Here is an 18,349-nt window from a genome sequence, read left to right on the forward strand (position 1 = left end):
CCAGTAAGAAAAACCTCCAGTATTGCTCCAAAAAACTTAAGGCCTACCTACCCATTACAAAGAGGCCTTGTGGGCATAATCCAAAATACCCCTCCCCATATTACATAGCATTTCCATTAGATACAAAAGAAGTTGCCATAAAAGGCATACAAAAAGATATCAGATGCATAATCATCATTTCAGCACACTGTGAAGAACACCGCAATAATGGCATAGAAGAACAACTGCCAATTACAACATCAGAACAACAAAAAATGAAGATCCTCGAACCACCCTTGGCTACACAGAACAATTCTCCAATCTATTTATTAGCATAAAACTCAAAAAAGGAAATGAAACCAATGTAAGAGAGCATGCCATAATGAAAACCGATATCAGATAGAGAATAACCCAAATAAGAAGGAGAGCAGGATGCTGAAATCCTGATGGAATCAACAAGAGGCCGAACCAAAAGAACCAAGCAAATGAAAGAAAAACAAGAAACCACTGCATATACCACAACACCTGCAGATTCCAAGATTCAAAACTCAACCACCACCTTCCAAGCTTCAAGAAAATCATTTGAATAAAGCAGCTTACACTCCCACCCAAAATCCTCATCTTAGAACGTATGAGAATGACAACCCCTGGAAGGATAGAAGCACCAAGAGGAAAGAATGTTAAGATCAAAGATATAACAAACTCATATATATCGCAAACCAAATGAAGGAAGACATCATAACAAATATAACGTGAAGCGATGCTAGAAATCTCATAAAAGTTGAGATAAACAACTCGCACAATCATGATTACCAAAAAAAATAATATAATCTTAAACTAATAATTAATAATTAAATTTAAGATTAATTTTATTATTATAATTATAATTATATAAATTTCTATATCAACAACTATGAACCAAAATACTAAATACTATTATCAATTGATCAATTTCTATATCACTGTGTATTTAAAAAATATTAAATAATATCATTAATTCATCAATATCTATTAAACAGTTATTAAATATTACCATCATTTATCAATTTGTATATCAATATTAATTAAAAAAATACTAAATACTACCATCAAGTTATCAATACCTATTAAAAAATGTAGACACCTAAAATTAACATTTGATTAATTTAAGCCTATCAACATAATTAATTAACTTTATTGTGTTATCCTTATTCCTCTCAGAATCAATTAAATCTAATTTGATTAATCTTGTCACTATAGTCCAATAATTAATTTATCAAGTAAATTAATTTCTCCTATTCTTCTAAAGTCCTCTCAATAATTATTTCTTCTAAAACCCACTCAGTTAATTAATTCTAATTAATTAACCTAGTCATGTGATTCCTACAAATCACTTTTCTTAATCCCACTTGACCTAATTAATCCTCCTTGAATCTCTCATAATCATGATTATCATTATTCTCCAATTTTTTAATTCCCACTCATGTCACATTAAACTTTTAATCTCTCGAAGAAATTCAAATTTCTTTGAATCCCTCAATGCATCCTTATTTTGAAATTTTTAATTCCTCAAGTTTGAAATTCAAATTTCTCCATCCTTTATTCCTCTATTTCCTATCCATATCCATCCACTTAATCCATCTATACTAATAATAACCCCCTCCTATCCAAACAAATCCCTCATCCATCTATCCACTTACCAATCCTTGGTTCTCCCTTGTCATTGGTTCCATTCAATCAAATCCTATCCACCGATCCACCCCATCCAATCCAATTTATAATCCAATCCTACATTATCCAATCATCTCTTCCAATTCAATCATTAATCCCATCCTCAATCCAATCATATTCATTCATCCATCCCCCTTTTCATCCTATCTAATCATTTATCCTCCTTCCAATCCTATCCAATCCATCAAACTGAGCTTTCCCCATCTACCTGAGCTCGCACTAACTTGTGCCAAATCCAAGCACTCATCCATACTACGTTAATCAAATCCAAGCAACAATCCTCTCATCTATAGATCTTGCACATCCAACTTGTCTTTTGTCATTCATCAATCAATCCATCACCTGCCCATCGGGATATATCCTTCCCTAGTCCGGCAGTTTATCCAAATCCATATCCTACTCTTGGCAAGAGAAATCAGTTGGTCATGTGCATGTTGTTTGCATGCTTGAGCTTTTCGCTTTGTTTTCATCTTGTGTCCCAGGACTATACTTGTTCAGGACTGCCTTGATCATCCTATATCTTGGTATGTCTTGGATGGTGTATAATGGGGCATAGTTTTCATGGCATGGTGTGTTCGAAGGTCTTCCTTGTATGAACCGACAACCCTGCATTAGTGTTTATCAACACTTGCATGATTGTGTGCAAGGAATTCCTGTTTGACTGAGCATCAGTCCATGCCTCGGATCTTCATATCATCCTAGTTCTTATAATCAGTGGTGTAGACTATCCATGGCAATATCAAATCTAGGTTTGCTCTCTATACTTGCTCAACAAGAAATCCAATCCATCTATCATTTCTTTGTCTCATTTCATTCACAACACTCCAACTCATCCTACTTCCCTCTTTCATTATCTTCATCCTTTCATCACTTATTCTTCTAATTCCTTTTCGAGAGCACACCTGTGTTCTTCGAACCCGCATGTCCTCTCGAGGGGGCATACCACTGCTTCCTCGTCATCCTTCCCCCTCCTCATTCTTCCTCATCTTATGACTGGGGCATCGTGCTACTAGTCCTTATCCTTTTCTTCCACTATGTTTTATTCTTCTTTGATATCACGTCATTTCACGATGCTATATCAAAGAGGGGCAAAATGTAGACACCTAAAATTAACATTTGATTAATTTAAGCCTATCAACATAATTAATTAACTTAATTGTGTTATCCTTATTCCTCTCAGAATCAATTAAATCTAATTTGATTAATCCTGTCACTATAGTCCAATAGTTAATTTATCAAATAAATTAATTTCTCATATTCTTCTAAAGTCCTCTCAATAATTATTTCCTCTAAAACCCACTCAGTTAATTAATTCTAATTAATTGACCTAGTCATGTGATTCCTACAAATCACTTTTCCTAATCCCACTCAGCCTAATTAATCCTCCTTGAATCTCTCATAATCATGATTATCATCATTCTCCAATTTTTTAATTCCCACTCATGTCACATCAAACTTTGAATCTCTCAAATAAATTCAAATTTCTTTGAATCCCTCAATGCATCCTTATTTTGGAATTTTTAATTCCTCAAGTTTGAAATTCAAATTTCTCTCCCCTTTTTCCAAAGGAATTTTATATTCCTATTTATTTTTCCAAGGCACCCTTGATCCATGCCTTCTATCCAAAATCAATCTCAACCCTTCATAATAAAATCAATCTTGGCCCTCCATTGGCCTTCTCCAATCTATAAATTGGAGCCAATTATCCTCACAAAATCCACTTCTCATGCATTGTTATGATGCCCTTTTCTCCTCTTCTCTCTCTAATCTTCTAATCCAAATCCTCTTATCCATCACTCAAATCCAATCCAATAATCCATTAGTCTTGTTAAGCAAAGGAGAGCATTTCACATCACAAGCAATCAAAGGAGCGCATCAAGTGGAGCATCATCAAAGGGCGCCTTCACTTCATCAAGCTCAATCTGAGGGAGAGGTAAAGATAGCAAGGTAAAAACCATTATTTTCAAATTTTTATGTGGTTTTGTGTATGCTTCATGTTCTTATGCTTTTAGTGTTTGATTTGTATGCTAACCACCACTAATCCACCTTGCTCATTTTTCCCCTCTTCAAAAAATACTAAATATTGTCATTAATTTATCAATTTCTTATCAATACCTATTGAGAAAAATAATTACGCCGAAGGCGTCTCTTTATTTGAGATGCACTAATTGATATGGGAAATCAACTGTTCACATTTATTTAGAGGCCTGCAAGACGATTGAAACGTTTGTAGCCATCGATTCTTTTCATTGATTTTTCACATTTTTTGATTGTTTTTCTCACTTTGTATTTTTTCATGGTTTTTGTCCACCTCTCACAATAATCTAAACATCTATTTGTTCAAATACCTTCACCGGCCACCAGTACATCGTATTACTTTATGCCAAATTTTTAATTTTTTTATACACGCGTTTTCCCTTGACGTGTTGTCATTTTAACCTTGTGAATTGATTGAAATTGCTGCCATAAAGAGATTGGTTTCGGTCCCTTTTTTTTCAAAGAATAGCACAATTAAAGTAAATTTTTTTAAAAAAATTACTATGTTGTGTATAAACTATTTTTGGAATTTGTGAATTAAAAAATCAAAGCCAGCACTATAAGAAAAATGAATTTGTATTTGTATGTTTTGCAAGGTAAGCATATATTGTCAATGTTGTTTTCTATAGAAGGACAAAGTCAAAAAAATCATCGAAATTATTGCTAATGTCTTTTTCAGCAGTTTTGTTGCTGATTTGTTTTTTAATACAATTTATATTTGATATAAGATAAAATAATAGTAATATAATATCAAATCATTAATAATTATTATAATATTTAATCTTTTTATCTTATTGTAATAAATTTATATAATAATAGTCTTCAGACATGTAGTGTCACAGTTTAAACACTTTGTTGGTAAAGCGGTCACCAAGGTTAAAAACCCTGCTAGGCCATTGTGCTTGCAGGCCTTGTGTCTTCGTTGGGCCATTGTGCTCATGGGTTTGAACAAGTGAAGTGTGGGGATGAGGTCCCCCTTTTGTGGCCTCACTGGTTCATAGCTCCAAGTCAAAAGTGTTTCAGGTGGAGTCAGAGGGCATGTCATGCCAATGTCACTGGTCACGTTAAAAAATTTACCAAGCATTAAATTAAAAAAAAATCATATAATAATAACAATCATACTAATTATAATATTGTTGTAGTTTATATAAATTACATTTTAAGGATATATAAAAAATTAGAAATATAATAATATAATAATAATGAAATAATATTATAATAAAAATTATAATAGAAGATAATAAAAATAATTAATGTAATATTAGTTACAATATCATAATGATAATATAATAAAAATAATATATTTTTTATTTTTTATTTTTTATTTTGATAAGTTCTACCATTATGGAGGGTAGAGCCCTCTATTAGCTTAAAAAGATTTACATAACAGATAAACCTGGCTGGATTACATAATCTGGATCGGTATACCCCCATCCTCCAAAATCTCCAATGGTCTCTATGTCGAGTCTCCCTGGTCCACCATCTCCTTATCAAAGAACCAAGACAGTGGAGGATCTAAACTTCCCAAGTTGATCTCATAGACTTGGTTGGCTACCATTAGCCAATATGGTTCTGCTGAAAACCCATCTCCAACTTTGAAACCCGCCTCATGCGATCTCCATACTTGCACTATTGGGACAAATAAATTCTTGAAAATGATCCTATCATGTGTGTGATCCCCCCCCGGGGGCTAGCTTCCAATATCCTCACCATCACCTGCATCGTCTACCCATCCTGTATTTTGAAAAGCCTTGGACATTGCTCCTCACAGGTCTCTTCATTATAGGAGCGGCCTATAGTTTCAAACGCCCTTTTAATTACCTCTCAGGGATGCTACTTCCATCTTCTGAATGGGAATCTGCTTGCTTCCTCTAAATACAGGCCCTACCCTATCCCTGAGTGAGGCTCGGCATCCAAAATCACACAACCTGAATTGAGATGTAGGATTTGAATGCTCTCAACCACAATTTAGCTATCATTGGGATCGTCCCCCGACTCCAATCAATTTCATTACAAATCGGTCAAAAAGCCTCGCTCAAAAACCTACCCTCTATCTACATCGCCAGCCCAGAAAGCGACAAAACAGAGGGCACAAATTCTGTGAAACCGACCTCCTAACCTATCCCACTCCTTGATAAATTTGTCTCCCCTTCCTTTATGAAGCAGTCACCAACAGATTTTTTTATTTCATGAAACTTGATTACATCCAACCAGTAACAATCGGGTTACAGCATATCGGCTCAAAGGCTTGGTAGAACATACAGAATGGGTCACAACCGGGACCTTGAATCTTGAGATCTATCTTCTACGCACAATCTAGCTACTTGATTCTATGATTTATTACATCCTAATGTACAATTACAATTATATATACTGATCCAAAGGATCCAGTCCCCAAAAGGGATCAAAACCCGAAGAAAAGGACCTAACGTGTAAAATAAACAAGGTCGGCCTCTGCCAAGAAATTCTTTCGAAAAATCCAAAGGATGAAATGTAGATCGCAGGAAAAGGTCGGCCACATGCCAAAGAACATCGAATCAACGCCTAAAGCTCTGCAAGCTTCAGAAGGGGTTCCAATAGATCACCAAAATAGGTCCAGGCAACCGATAACAAGAACTGTCAACCAGTAATAGGAAACTGTCAAGGAAACCGATAGCGATATCTTGCCGGAAAATGATCCAAATGCGATGCAGTATGGAAGCAAGAAAGATGATCAAGTCTTCAAGTAGAATCCAACTCCACATGATCCAGTGAGCCAAAACCGGGACACACAGAAAGAAAAGTTGAAACTGCAAATAGAAAGGAAAATATTTTTGGTTGATGCAAGATTGCTATGAATCGAGGATGCTCTTGCATCACTTTATGAGAATCTCGCTAAGACCCTGTGGTACATTCTCTAGATCCAACTCTATATCCTTGATATGGCCCTGTACTCCTTCATTGGCCAACCAGTCGGCAGCCCTATTGTTATCCCTATAGGTATGAGTGATCTCGTAATCTGTAAGCATATTGAGCAACTCATATATCCTCGGGATCCACTGTTTGACTCTCCAATTTACAACTTGTCCCTTGGATATTGCATTAATCACAAAAGATGAATCACCTTCTACATCGACAAAGGAGAAACCATTATCCCTACAGAATCAACCCCCTTTTTAATCCCATCAACTCTGCCTCATTGTCGGTTGCAGATCCCATGAATCCATGAGCAACCGCAACACATTTACCAAGCCAATTTTTAATAATGGCCCCAAAACCTACCTCCCCCAAGTTGCCTTTAGCAGCCCCATCAAAGTTCAATTTGAGTCTTCTCGAAGTCGGTTTCTTCCAACACACCACCCTGTGATTTCCTCTTTTGGACTTCACAATATTTGTGTTCGTTGTAAGCCCATCTCATTTCTCCTCCATGGTCTTGTCCCCAATATGTATATTTCAAAACCTTCCTCCTTAGAATTCTACATCGCACCACCTCCACAATGGCCTCTCTCATTTTCCCAATTACCACTTCTAGTTGAGTTGACTCCTCACGAAACACTTTGCCATTTCTTTAATAAGAATAATATTATAATAATAAATTCTAATATTTACGCCAAAGGTGTCTCTTTATTTGAGATGCACTACCTGATATGGGAAATCAACAGTTCACATTTATTTAGAGGCCTGCAAGATGATTGAAATGTCTGTAGCCATCGATTTTTATTCATTTATTTTTCACATTTATCGATTCTTTTTCACTTCACATTTTTTGTCCACCTCTCACAATTATCGAAACATTCGTTTGTTTAAATACCTTCACACCACCAATACATGGTATTACTTTATGCCAAAAAAAAATTATCTGATCCCGAGATATTGCAGCGCGCATTTTCCCTTGACATATTCTCGCTTTAACTGTGTGAATTGATTGAAACTGCAGCCATAAAGAGACTGGTTTCAGTCCTTTTTTTATTATTATTTTCAATGAATGGCACATTTGAAGCTATTTTTTTAAAAAAAATTACTATGTTGTGTTTAAACTATTTTTGCAATTTGTGAATTAAAAAATCAAAGTCAGTAAGAAAAATGAATTTATATTCGTGTGTTTTGCAAGGTAAGCATATATTATCTATGTCATTTTCTATAGATGGACAAAGTCAAAAAAATCATTGAAATTATTGTTGTTGTCATATTCAACACTTATGTTGTTGGTTTGTTTTTTAATACAATTTATATTTAATATAATATAAGATAAAATAATAGTAATATAATATCAATTCATTAATAATTATTATAATATTTATCTTGTTATCTTATTGTAATAAATTGATATAATTATAATATTGTTGTAATTTATATAGATTACATTTTAAAGATATATAAAAAATTAGAAATATAATAATATAATAATAATGAAATAATATTATAATAAAAATAATATTAGAAGATAATAAAATAAAAATGTAATATTAGTTACAATATCATAATATCGTAATGATAATATAATAAGAATAATATTATAATAATAAATAATAATATTTATAATATAATACAAATTTATTATAATATCATCATTAATTTTTTAATACGTACAATGTTTGATTTTATTTTAAATTATTTTATTATATTATTCAAATTTTTAGTTTATTATTAACATAATTATTAATTCTATTAAATTTTGAAATTCTCTCATTTTAACCCGATTTCTATCTCTATTATTTCCTCTCCACCCTCTCTCCATCCACATCTTTATTTCTATCTTTCTCTCTATCTGTCACCTATCTCGATCGCCTTATCACTCCCTACATCTCTATCTTCCCCCCTCCATTTTGCCCACATCTCTCTATCTCCTCCTCTTTCTATCCCTATCTCTATCACTCCCTCTTTTTGTATTTCTTGATTTCTCCTCTATCATCTTTAATTCTTTCCTTTACTACCCTTCCCTCCCTCTCTATCTATTTCTATATATATCTCTCTCCCTCTCCCTCTCTAGCTCCATATCTGTATCACTCTCTCACACGCACATACTCTCTCTCTCTCTCTCTCTCTCTAGACTTCTAAATCTATATCTCTTTTCCTCTCTATACATGTCCACATTTACTCTTCCATTTCTCACTCTATCTCTATTTCATTATCTCTCCATCTTTCTCCCTCTCTTTCCCTCTATATATCACTTCCTATCTTTGTCTTTATCTTCATATCTCTTACTCTTTTTATATTTATCTCTTACACCTCTATCTATCCCTCTCTTCTTTCGATCTTTGTCTCTCCATCATTATATGATTCTCTCTTCCATCTCTAACTATCCCTCTCCTTTCTCTCTCTTGATCTCTCCCTCTCCTTCTCTCCATATCTCTCTCCTCCATCTCTCTCTCTCTCTCTCTCTCTCTCTCTCTCTCTCTCTCTCTCTCTCTCTCTCTCTCTCTCTCTCTCTCTCTCTCTCTCACCCAATTCATTTTGTCATCATTTATATTTCTCACGGAATGAACCTCCCTGCATGCAACCCTGAGCATTACAAATTTTAGTGCTTTCATTTATTTATCTACCATTTCAAATTTTTTTAGCAACTTTTCTTGTTTCCTTCTCTTGTAAAAAGAAGTGATTTGGCTTGAGGGATCAATCACATGCAAATCTGTAGAGGCATGCAAGACAATACATTTGATATGGATCCCATCTAGAATAGGTTGAGTCATTGATCTTGGTAGTCAACCAATTCAGTCATGTTTGAATTCTTGTAAGCTGGTATAAAATTGATTTGAAGGTTTCTTCAAAACACACACATTGAACGGTACGTAAATATACCATAACATATAGACTCAGGATCAAGAGGACATTGTTGTATGAGCTATTATCATTTGCATACACATTTGATGTGTTGGTATGTGCCCAAGCTTGTTTGTTCACTCTTAACACATCCAAATTGATTTTGATCTTTAATGGAGCCTAAAGACATTGCCATTGACAAACAACCTATGACAGACATTTCTTCTTCTAACATATACGTTGCTCCTTGAAATAATCTCTATACAAAAACTTTGTTCGATAGTTATTAAAAGACTATAGACCAGTTAGTAGGAAGATTCTCAATTTAAAGGATACAAATGTTGTCTAATCGATTCAAAATAAAAAGTTGTTGAATCTCAATTATTCACAGATTAAAAATCATTGATATATATATATATATCCAACGTCATATACAACACAAATGTATATAATAAATAGACCCAACAACTCCCCACTTGATCTTGACCTTTCATAACGATTCGACATATCCATTTTAATTTTTTATTGACAAAGGGCAAAGAATAACAGTCCAAAGCAGTAATATCTCCTAGACCGTGCCGTATTTTACATTGTATCGAGTTGTATTGTTTATCACATTTCACATGCATACACAAATGACAATGCCCGTTACCAAATATGACAAATTGATTCCACTTTTCTTGGAGGACAGTTTTGTCCGATTCCGTGAACGCTGTTCTTGGTATATTTAGGTCAACGATACTAAGTTACCGAATACATTTTTATATACACAAATCTTATCAGGAAAAATGGCGTCCTTTGATAGATCCCGATTTTTTGTCAGATTCCATCAAGAAATCATTTTAGGAAAATGATTTTTATACATAAAATATTTGTAAGGGAAAATGGTCAGCGTCTTTGACAGAGTCCCGGGAGATCTGAAATCTATTTAGGAATATATTTTTGTCCCAATGCTGTATAGATATCTATATATACTAATCTGCTGAGGAATTGATTCCCAAGCAGATCTAAAATCCATTCAATGGAAGGGCAATGGGTGATTTGGCTTTCAGCGCTGGTAAGCAGTGTGCTCGCTTATTTCTTAGTAGATTTAATGGGGAAAAGAAAGAAGAAGAGCAGAGCAAATCTTCCTCCTGGACCTCCTGGCTGGCCCATCGTGGGAAACCTTCTCCAGCTGGGGAAAAAACCCAATGAATCTCTGTGGGCTCTTTCTCAGCAATACGGTCCTCTCATGACTCTCTCTCTCGGCATGAAAACTGCTGTGGTGGTTTCATCCTCTGAAATGGCAAAAGAGGTCCTCAAAATCCACGACCAGAATTTTGCAGGACGGATTATGATAGAAGCAGCAAAGGTGTTTTCTCACCATGAATCTTCAATTGCTTTTGCTCAGTATGGAGATTACTGGCGGAAGTTCAGACGCATTGCCACCACAGAGCTTTTCACTCCCACCAGACTCCAAGCGCTGCAACATCTCAGAAGAGATCAAGTCTCCGAGACGATTCGAATGGTCTTTGAGAAGAAGGGGACGAGTATGAATATTGCAGAGCTGGTGTACTACGAGGGTCTCAATCTCATGAGCAACGCCATTTTCAGTAAGAACTTGTTCGATCCCAAAAATCTAGAGTCTGCAGAATTGAGAAACACTTTTAGTGAAATGGTGAACTTGACCGGAAAACCCAACTTGGCCGACTTTTATCCGTTTCTGAAGTTGGTGGACCCTCAGGGAGTGTGCCGTCGTCTGACAGTCCATCATAAGCGACTACATGAGTACTTAGATGTATTCATACAAGATCGGTTGGAGGCGAGGAGGCAAGGGGTCGGTCTACCCAAGGAAAAGGACTTTCTCGACATTCTGCTCGATCTGACTGCCCATGATTTCACTCTGGTGAATATCAGGGCTTTACTCTTGGTGAGTCTTGTTCAACGCCTATTTTGACTCATTTTTTATTTAATAATATATTTTTATTATTATTGATGAGTCATTTCCTTATGATCATGTAGGAACTCTTGTCTGCTGGTAGTGATACTACTACTACAACAATTGAATGGGTTATGGTGGAACTAATTGCCAATCCTTACGTAATGAAAAAAGCGCAAAAGGAATTAGAAGAGGTAATTGGTCTCAATCGAAAAGTGGAAGAATCTGACATAGATCGTCTACCTTATCTCCATGCTATAGTGAAAGAAGTGTTTCGACTACACCCAGCACTTCCTTTGGCATTGCCCCATAGAGCAGACAACTCATGTGAGGTGGCAGGGTATATGATACCTAAGCATGCCATGGTGATTGTGAATCTGTGGGCAATTGGAAGAGATCCTAAAATTTGGAAAGAACCTTTAAAATTTATGCCAGAGAGGTTTTTTAATGGTGAGAATAGTAAGGTAAAGTATAAGGGACAAAATTTTGAGCTGATACCATTTGGAGCTGGAAGAAGAATATGCTTAGGACTTCCTTTGGCTCATCAAATGGTTCATTTTACTATTGCTTCCTTAATCCATTCCTTCAATTGGATGCTTCCAATAGGGATGAATTATAATAAGATAGACATGAGTGAGACATTTGGAATAGTATTAAAGAAGTCTAAAGAATTGCATGCAATCCCCACACCAAGATTACCAAATCATCTATACTAAAATAATATGTTAGTTCAATAAGGGTCAAAGAGGTTTACGATGAGTTTTTGGCTATGTAAATACCATTTACTAGCTCTTTTACCAAGTTTGATGTAAGTTTATGTTAACTGATATTATGAATCATTAAATAAATATTATGAAAGTGTTTAATGTCTCATGCTTATGTGCCTTGTATGCCTATTTGAATTTCTATTGGTACTAACATTATACTTATCGATGGTGTGTTTATTATCATTAATATAATTCATGCATTTAAATTTTTTTTTTGAAATTATTGTGTTCGGTTGTGTATTATGGGATGTATACATAATGACTTCTATTTTTAAACTATAATAGTGTTTTGGCTTCACTATTCACTATATTTGTTATGTGTCATTATGATGATGGTATTTTGTTCAACATTATGATTGGTGAACTTATTGATTTATGCATCTATGATATCTAAATCATGTTAACTTTAGATTATTTCAATTGAAGCAATTAATTGATAGTGTTTTATTGACATTACATCATGTTGGATTTTTATATTGTGCTTTAACTTAGTAATGTTTGGGTTCATTTATGGCCTAGGAGTTGAGTTCTTAACAGGAGAATCCTTGTTGAAGATACATAAAGAGTCTTGATTGTATATTAATCATATATTATAAATCATATGTTTGTACACTTCACAAGATACAATGTAGGTATGATCTACTATAAGATTATATTTTAATGTCCATTTAGTTCGTAGTAACCCGTTATACTTAACCCAAGAAAATTTTGACCATTTTTTTTTTTATATAAATTTAATCATTTGTGTTTGATTCAATTGCATACTCTGGGCATCTATCCATTTGGATTAGGCATTCATCCATCCGGGATGAGCATCTAACCATACAGGTTAGGCATCTGTCCATACGGGACATGAGGTTTCATCTATCCAATACGGGATAGGCATCTACCCAAACAGGGTAGGCATCTATCCAACTTGGGATAGGAGGTGCTCTGGCCAAAGACTTAGACTCATCAGGACCATTCGGATCCTAAGTCACTCACTAAGAATTACACTCCTTTAATAGGTGTGCCCCGAGGTCACCGTCCTTAGGAGCAAGTAAAATAATATATTGCAAGCTTGAATTCCACCTTGAAATTTGGCCTAAAGCCTCGGGAAGTCAAGCGAATCCATACGGGATTCCTTTCGAGTATGCGTTGAATTACTTTTTATTTTATTACACTTATCTTTCAATTAGGATTCTTCGCAATCCATCTTCTTACCAAATCCTAGACCCCATCCCCAAACGCCTGAGTACTAGGAACAACTCTGTCCCTAGACTGCCTACATACCCGTTTTGGCACGGGTTCAAGGCGTATAGTATGTAGTTTTGTTTCTAATCTATGGTTTAATGTAAATTGTTTGGTGGGTACGCAACCCTTTCTAGGGTCAATGTCCCAGACAGTTTCTCTGTGGTTGCTACCCATGATGGTAGCATTTAAGCAAAGGCTCAAGGTGGCTTAATGCTTGTGGCCTAAAGCCACTAGGTCCTAATACCTATCATAAGCGTCACCTGACTCAATTGTCAATCGTCAACAACTCTTTGAGATTAAGCCAAGTTTATAAAAGTATTTCACTCAATCAACCATAAAGGGGTTTACTATGGTTTAACTAGCAGATGTAAATCATTTAAAGATTATCTTATTAGATTATCGATCCAAGGGGGATTACCCGCCCCTTGGATTTTAACTTCCAAGTGTCCCTTATTACTCCTCGACGATTTATAGGGATGATGCCAAAGATGTCATTAATGTAGCTTTATTAGGCGTTAGGTGCAGTAGTTCAACACGACGGCATTACCCATAAGCGTGACCTAGAGACACCATATATACGGAATGTTGCTAAGTTTTTTTGTTTCCAACTCCTCTTGTTTAGATTTTTTTTTTTAAGAGGTCCAACTATTATACTTTGGAAGATTAAAATAAACATCACTCTAGAATAATTTAAAGTTGAGACTATTTTGCAAGAATTAAATAATTAAAAGAAAATAACTCATGAGTTTAATTCTACATATAAAGGAAAGAGATTTACTTAAACGTAACAACTTAATACTACTAGGTGGTTAATATTCAAAAGAGAGAGTTATCATCTAGTTCTCGTAAATTGTAATAACACAACTAGTGAGGTAATAATGGCTCTAATTTGTAATTGTATGAAGCGATTAAATGTATAAAAGGTGTACATTGTCTAGCAACTAACAAAAAAATTGCCTCCATCAAGAATTACACTTCGTGTTAGCAAATCGAATATTATAATAATCAATACAATTTATATTCAAGTTCAACTACCTATACAAATCAAAGTTTTTTTTTTCTTTTTTAAATGTTAAAATTATAATCAATTAATTCCAATTAACTTTGATAATTTACTAATGCATTAAAATAATTACCATATGATTAGCTTGTAAACATGTAAAACTAATTTACTAATGTTAATTCCAATTAAGTTTGAAAATTTAATAGTACATAAAAATAAATACCATAATTAACATGTAAAAATAACCCACTTAGTTTATGTATTACTAATTAAATTTATTATTATTATTATTATTCTTTGTAAAAATTTATGGTACCACTTATAACCATAACTTATATTGTTTACTTTAACCTTCTAATCAGTTAATGTAAATCAAATTACATTATTAAAATTATATCAATATGAAAATCGAATTTATAATGGCAAAACGATTTGAAAATTAGTATTACAAATGCAGGAAAAATGAATTTCATAGTTATAAATATAAATGTCAAAGCAAATATTCAAACACCAAAATAGTCAGTTACTTTATTAAACCGCATGGCGAGGTAATTAGAAAATGAGTGGGGAGTGGGAAGTGGGCCCACGACCCCCCCACCCCCTCTCCCCCCCCAACTTCCCACATAAAAAGGCTTTCCAGTATAAAAGGATTCTTTTAAAATGGAAACAACGCGCCCTTTCTTTCCTTTTTTTTTTGAAAAGAAACATTTATATCAATGAATAACTCCCAATTAAAATTTATAATGTATTTCAATATATGATATTATTAACATATTCCTATTTTTTATATATATATATATATGATCTGATTTTTTTTATTTATTTTTTTTGATAAAAATGGACAAGCCACTAAACTTATTTATTATTCATAAATATGTTTACATCGGGTTCAAAAGAGGCATACCGACAGGAAAGAACCCGCAAGAAAACCTTTGGTTGTAGCCTTAAAAAAAAAACTAAACACTACCCTTACATCATTTGTTACATATCCAATATGATCCCCCAAACCCCTACATATGAAATTATACAAGGGTCCCATAGGACTTTTACAAAAAAACCAGTCTGCTGCCAAATAAAGGGCTGAATAACAAAATTCCATCAATATATCATGAAGGACCACCAAGGAGACAAGAAACAATAGTAATGTAGGAACTTCTACCAATTGAAACCAAAGAGAGCCTCCTTGGAAGATATGATACTGCCAGAAAACTCCAGCATAACAGCAGCCAAAAAAACCTTTGAATCTGCATCCAAAAACCATACCACCAACTCCAAGATAAAAACAATCAGATATGCAAAAACCAAGAACTATTGCTCTCCTCTAGAGGATCATGGGCTGAATTGGGAGGAGGAATAACCCTCAATGGAAGTGCCAAACAAGCAAGAGCGGTGAACAAAAAGCCCAAAGAAAGCAACGAGTGCAAGGCCTCAAAAACCACCCAAGCTTTATCCACATACTGATTAGGAACCAGATACAACAAAAAATCCATAGAAGCCCGTGTATCTTCCATGGTGTCACAAATCAACACCATTCTTAATTCATACAATAATTGACCAAACCAACCATTAACCATGAGCTCATGGCGAGGAAGAAACCCACCATAATAAAAAGACCCCACATCAAAATGATAATCAGCCAATGCAGAAGAAACCATATCCCAATTACATACTGTCGAAAAAATGAACGTGGAAACCAAGAGGCAGACCAAATCATCGTCAAGTAAAATATCATAACAGATTGTAACAAACCAAGACAAAAGCTTAGCATAAGAAATATGAGGCCAAATTTCCAGCCAACGGCACCTCAGAAGTTTGCGGAATTCAAAAGCCACCGCAGAGAAAACAAATTAAAGACCTTACCAAGCTTGTCACCATTATCCACGTTCTCATCCTCCGATACCCCAACTTCGAGCACCACTCTGTATATACTAGAGGCCATGGAAGATGACATTTGCAGAAAGAAGAAACTCCAGAAAAAACCACATAACCATAAAACCCAAAATGTTGCTTTTCTCATAATAAAACAAGATAACACATGAAAGTATTAATGAAAAACCCACCATCAACTTACCATAATAATAAGAACAGATATGCAAAATATCCATTGCAAACTTCCATGATTTGAACTTTTCACAGGGGTTAACAACCCTGAAAACTGACAAACATAAATGAAAATCAAGAAGGAGAGGACACCACCACCAAAACAAATGATCACCGCATAATACCAAATCTGTCATGGCCGAAAACTCACACAGTGCGAACATTGATGCAGTACCAATCCTCAACAAATAATAATAACCCAAGATCGTACCGCACATTAAAAAGTAACACACATACCACAAACCTATGAAGGATCGAAAATAAAAGACATTCAAACTCACAAGCCACCACCCTTGAATATATCATGATCAACCATGTCCTCACCCTATAAATGGCATTATATATGACAGATACAGAAGTATGGTTTCTACATCAGATATAAGGCACATACAAAGTCATCCATAAAGTGAAAAAGAAGATGAACCTGACCAATCAAGGAGGGTGGGCAACCAATCAGCCAAAAAGAAAAGAACTTTGAACACCTTTCCAAACTATCGAAGGAATTTCAGATGAATTAACCAACCAGAAATGAGCTTTACTTTCAATGGCAAGATTTGCCAGGAAATCAGTCACTCTGTTAATTTCCCTATAGCAATGACATATTAGGAAAGAATCAAAAGCATCTAATTTCTATAAAATTTGATCCAGCAAATACTGCAACTTCCAACAATTAGATTTCTTCTTCATAACACTCTGAATAATAACCATTGAATCACCTTCAATTACTGTGTTCTTGATCTTTAGAGAAATTGTCATATCCAACCCTAAAGACAAAGCTTGAAACTCAGCAAAATTGTTAGTGATATAACCAAGATCATGGCATTTAGCAAGAATGAGATGCGCATTATGATCAAAGATAGCCATCCCCACCCCTGCCTTCCCAGGGTTTCCCTGGGAGGCACCATCAAAATTAAGTTTAAAGTGACCCCAAGGCGAAGGTTTCCATTTGGTCAGTGCCCGCTTCGCAAGAGAATTATAACTCTTGGAGATTGAGCCATGAGAAGGTAAAGTCGAGAGGGCTCCCCAAACCCTGGTAATCCTACTATCCCAATGCAAGAAAGAAGATTGACTTCCCAAGTTCTTATAGATATAAGACAAAGCAACCTCCGAAATCGAGGCTTCTATTTTATGCAAAACCTCTGATACTAAGGAAGTAACCTTCTTAAAAATCATTTTATTCTGTTCCAGCCAAATATTCCAAATGATAATAGATTAAGAGATAACCCAAAGACATGCACAAAAAGAAGAAGAAAACATGAGAGGGTGGGAATGAAAATGAGAGGCAAGGTCCTTGCCTATAACATCAGATAAGCCCAATTTACTAAGCAGCCAATTCCAACAATCATAAGCAAAATCACAATGGAGAAACAGATGTGAGGAGGACTCCAGGTTCTTATTACAAAGAACACAAGGAAAAGCCACAGTAATGCCTAATCTATCCAACGGCATGCCTATAAGAACTCTATCCTAGACAGCCAACCAAGCAAAAAAACCAGCCTTGGGTAAACAAGTTGAATGCCAGAACAACTTATAGGGCCAATAAGAGCCAAAAGTTGTAGATAAAAGGGAAATATATCCTCCCTTAATAGAATATTTACCAGAAGCATTCCCAGTCCAAATAAATTCATCTTCAGAGTGCGAGAAAGTAATAAATGTTTCACTCAAAATCTTAACAAACTCTTCTTTCAAATGCAAATCCACATCAAGGAAGTCAATCGACTTCCATTTAACTAACTTCAAAGGACCATCCTGAACAATATCAAAATAATCTGCCACAAACACACCCCAAAGAGAGGTGATGAGACCAATCAAGGGAGACCAATCCCTAATACTAATCAAAGAACAATGTTTGTTCCATGATTC

The 18,349-nt window shown here is 34.9% G+C and overlaps 1 protein-coding gene across 1 annotated transcript; it reads left to right on the top strand.

Moving 5' to 3' along the window:
• The first annotated feature begins 10,531 nt into the window (after positions 1–10,531).
• On the top strand, positions 10,532–12,115 carry LOC131856006 (iridoid oxidase-like). Its single transcript, XM_059207063.1, has 2 exons — positions 10,532–11,374; positions 11,467–12,115. The coding sequence occupies exons 1-2, from the start codon at positions 10,559–10,561 to the stop codon at positions 12,097–12,099; spliced, it is 1,449 nt and encodes a 482-aa protein (XP_059063046.1). The 5' UTR covers positions 10,532–10,558; the 3' UTR covers positions 12,100–12,115.
• The last annotated feature ends 6,234 nt before the right edge of the window (positions 12,116–18,349 follow it).

The sequence above is a fragment of the Cryptomeria japonica genome, chromosome 6 (assembly GCF_030272615.1).
Source record: "Cryptomeria japonica chromosome 6, Sugi_1.0, whole genome shotgun sequence".
In the NCBI taxonomy this organism is placed as follows: Eukaryota; Viridiplantae; Streptophyta; class Pinopsida; order Cupressales; family Cupressaceae; genus Cryptomeria; species Cryptomeria japonica.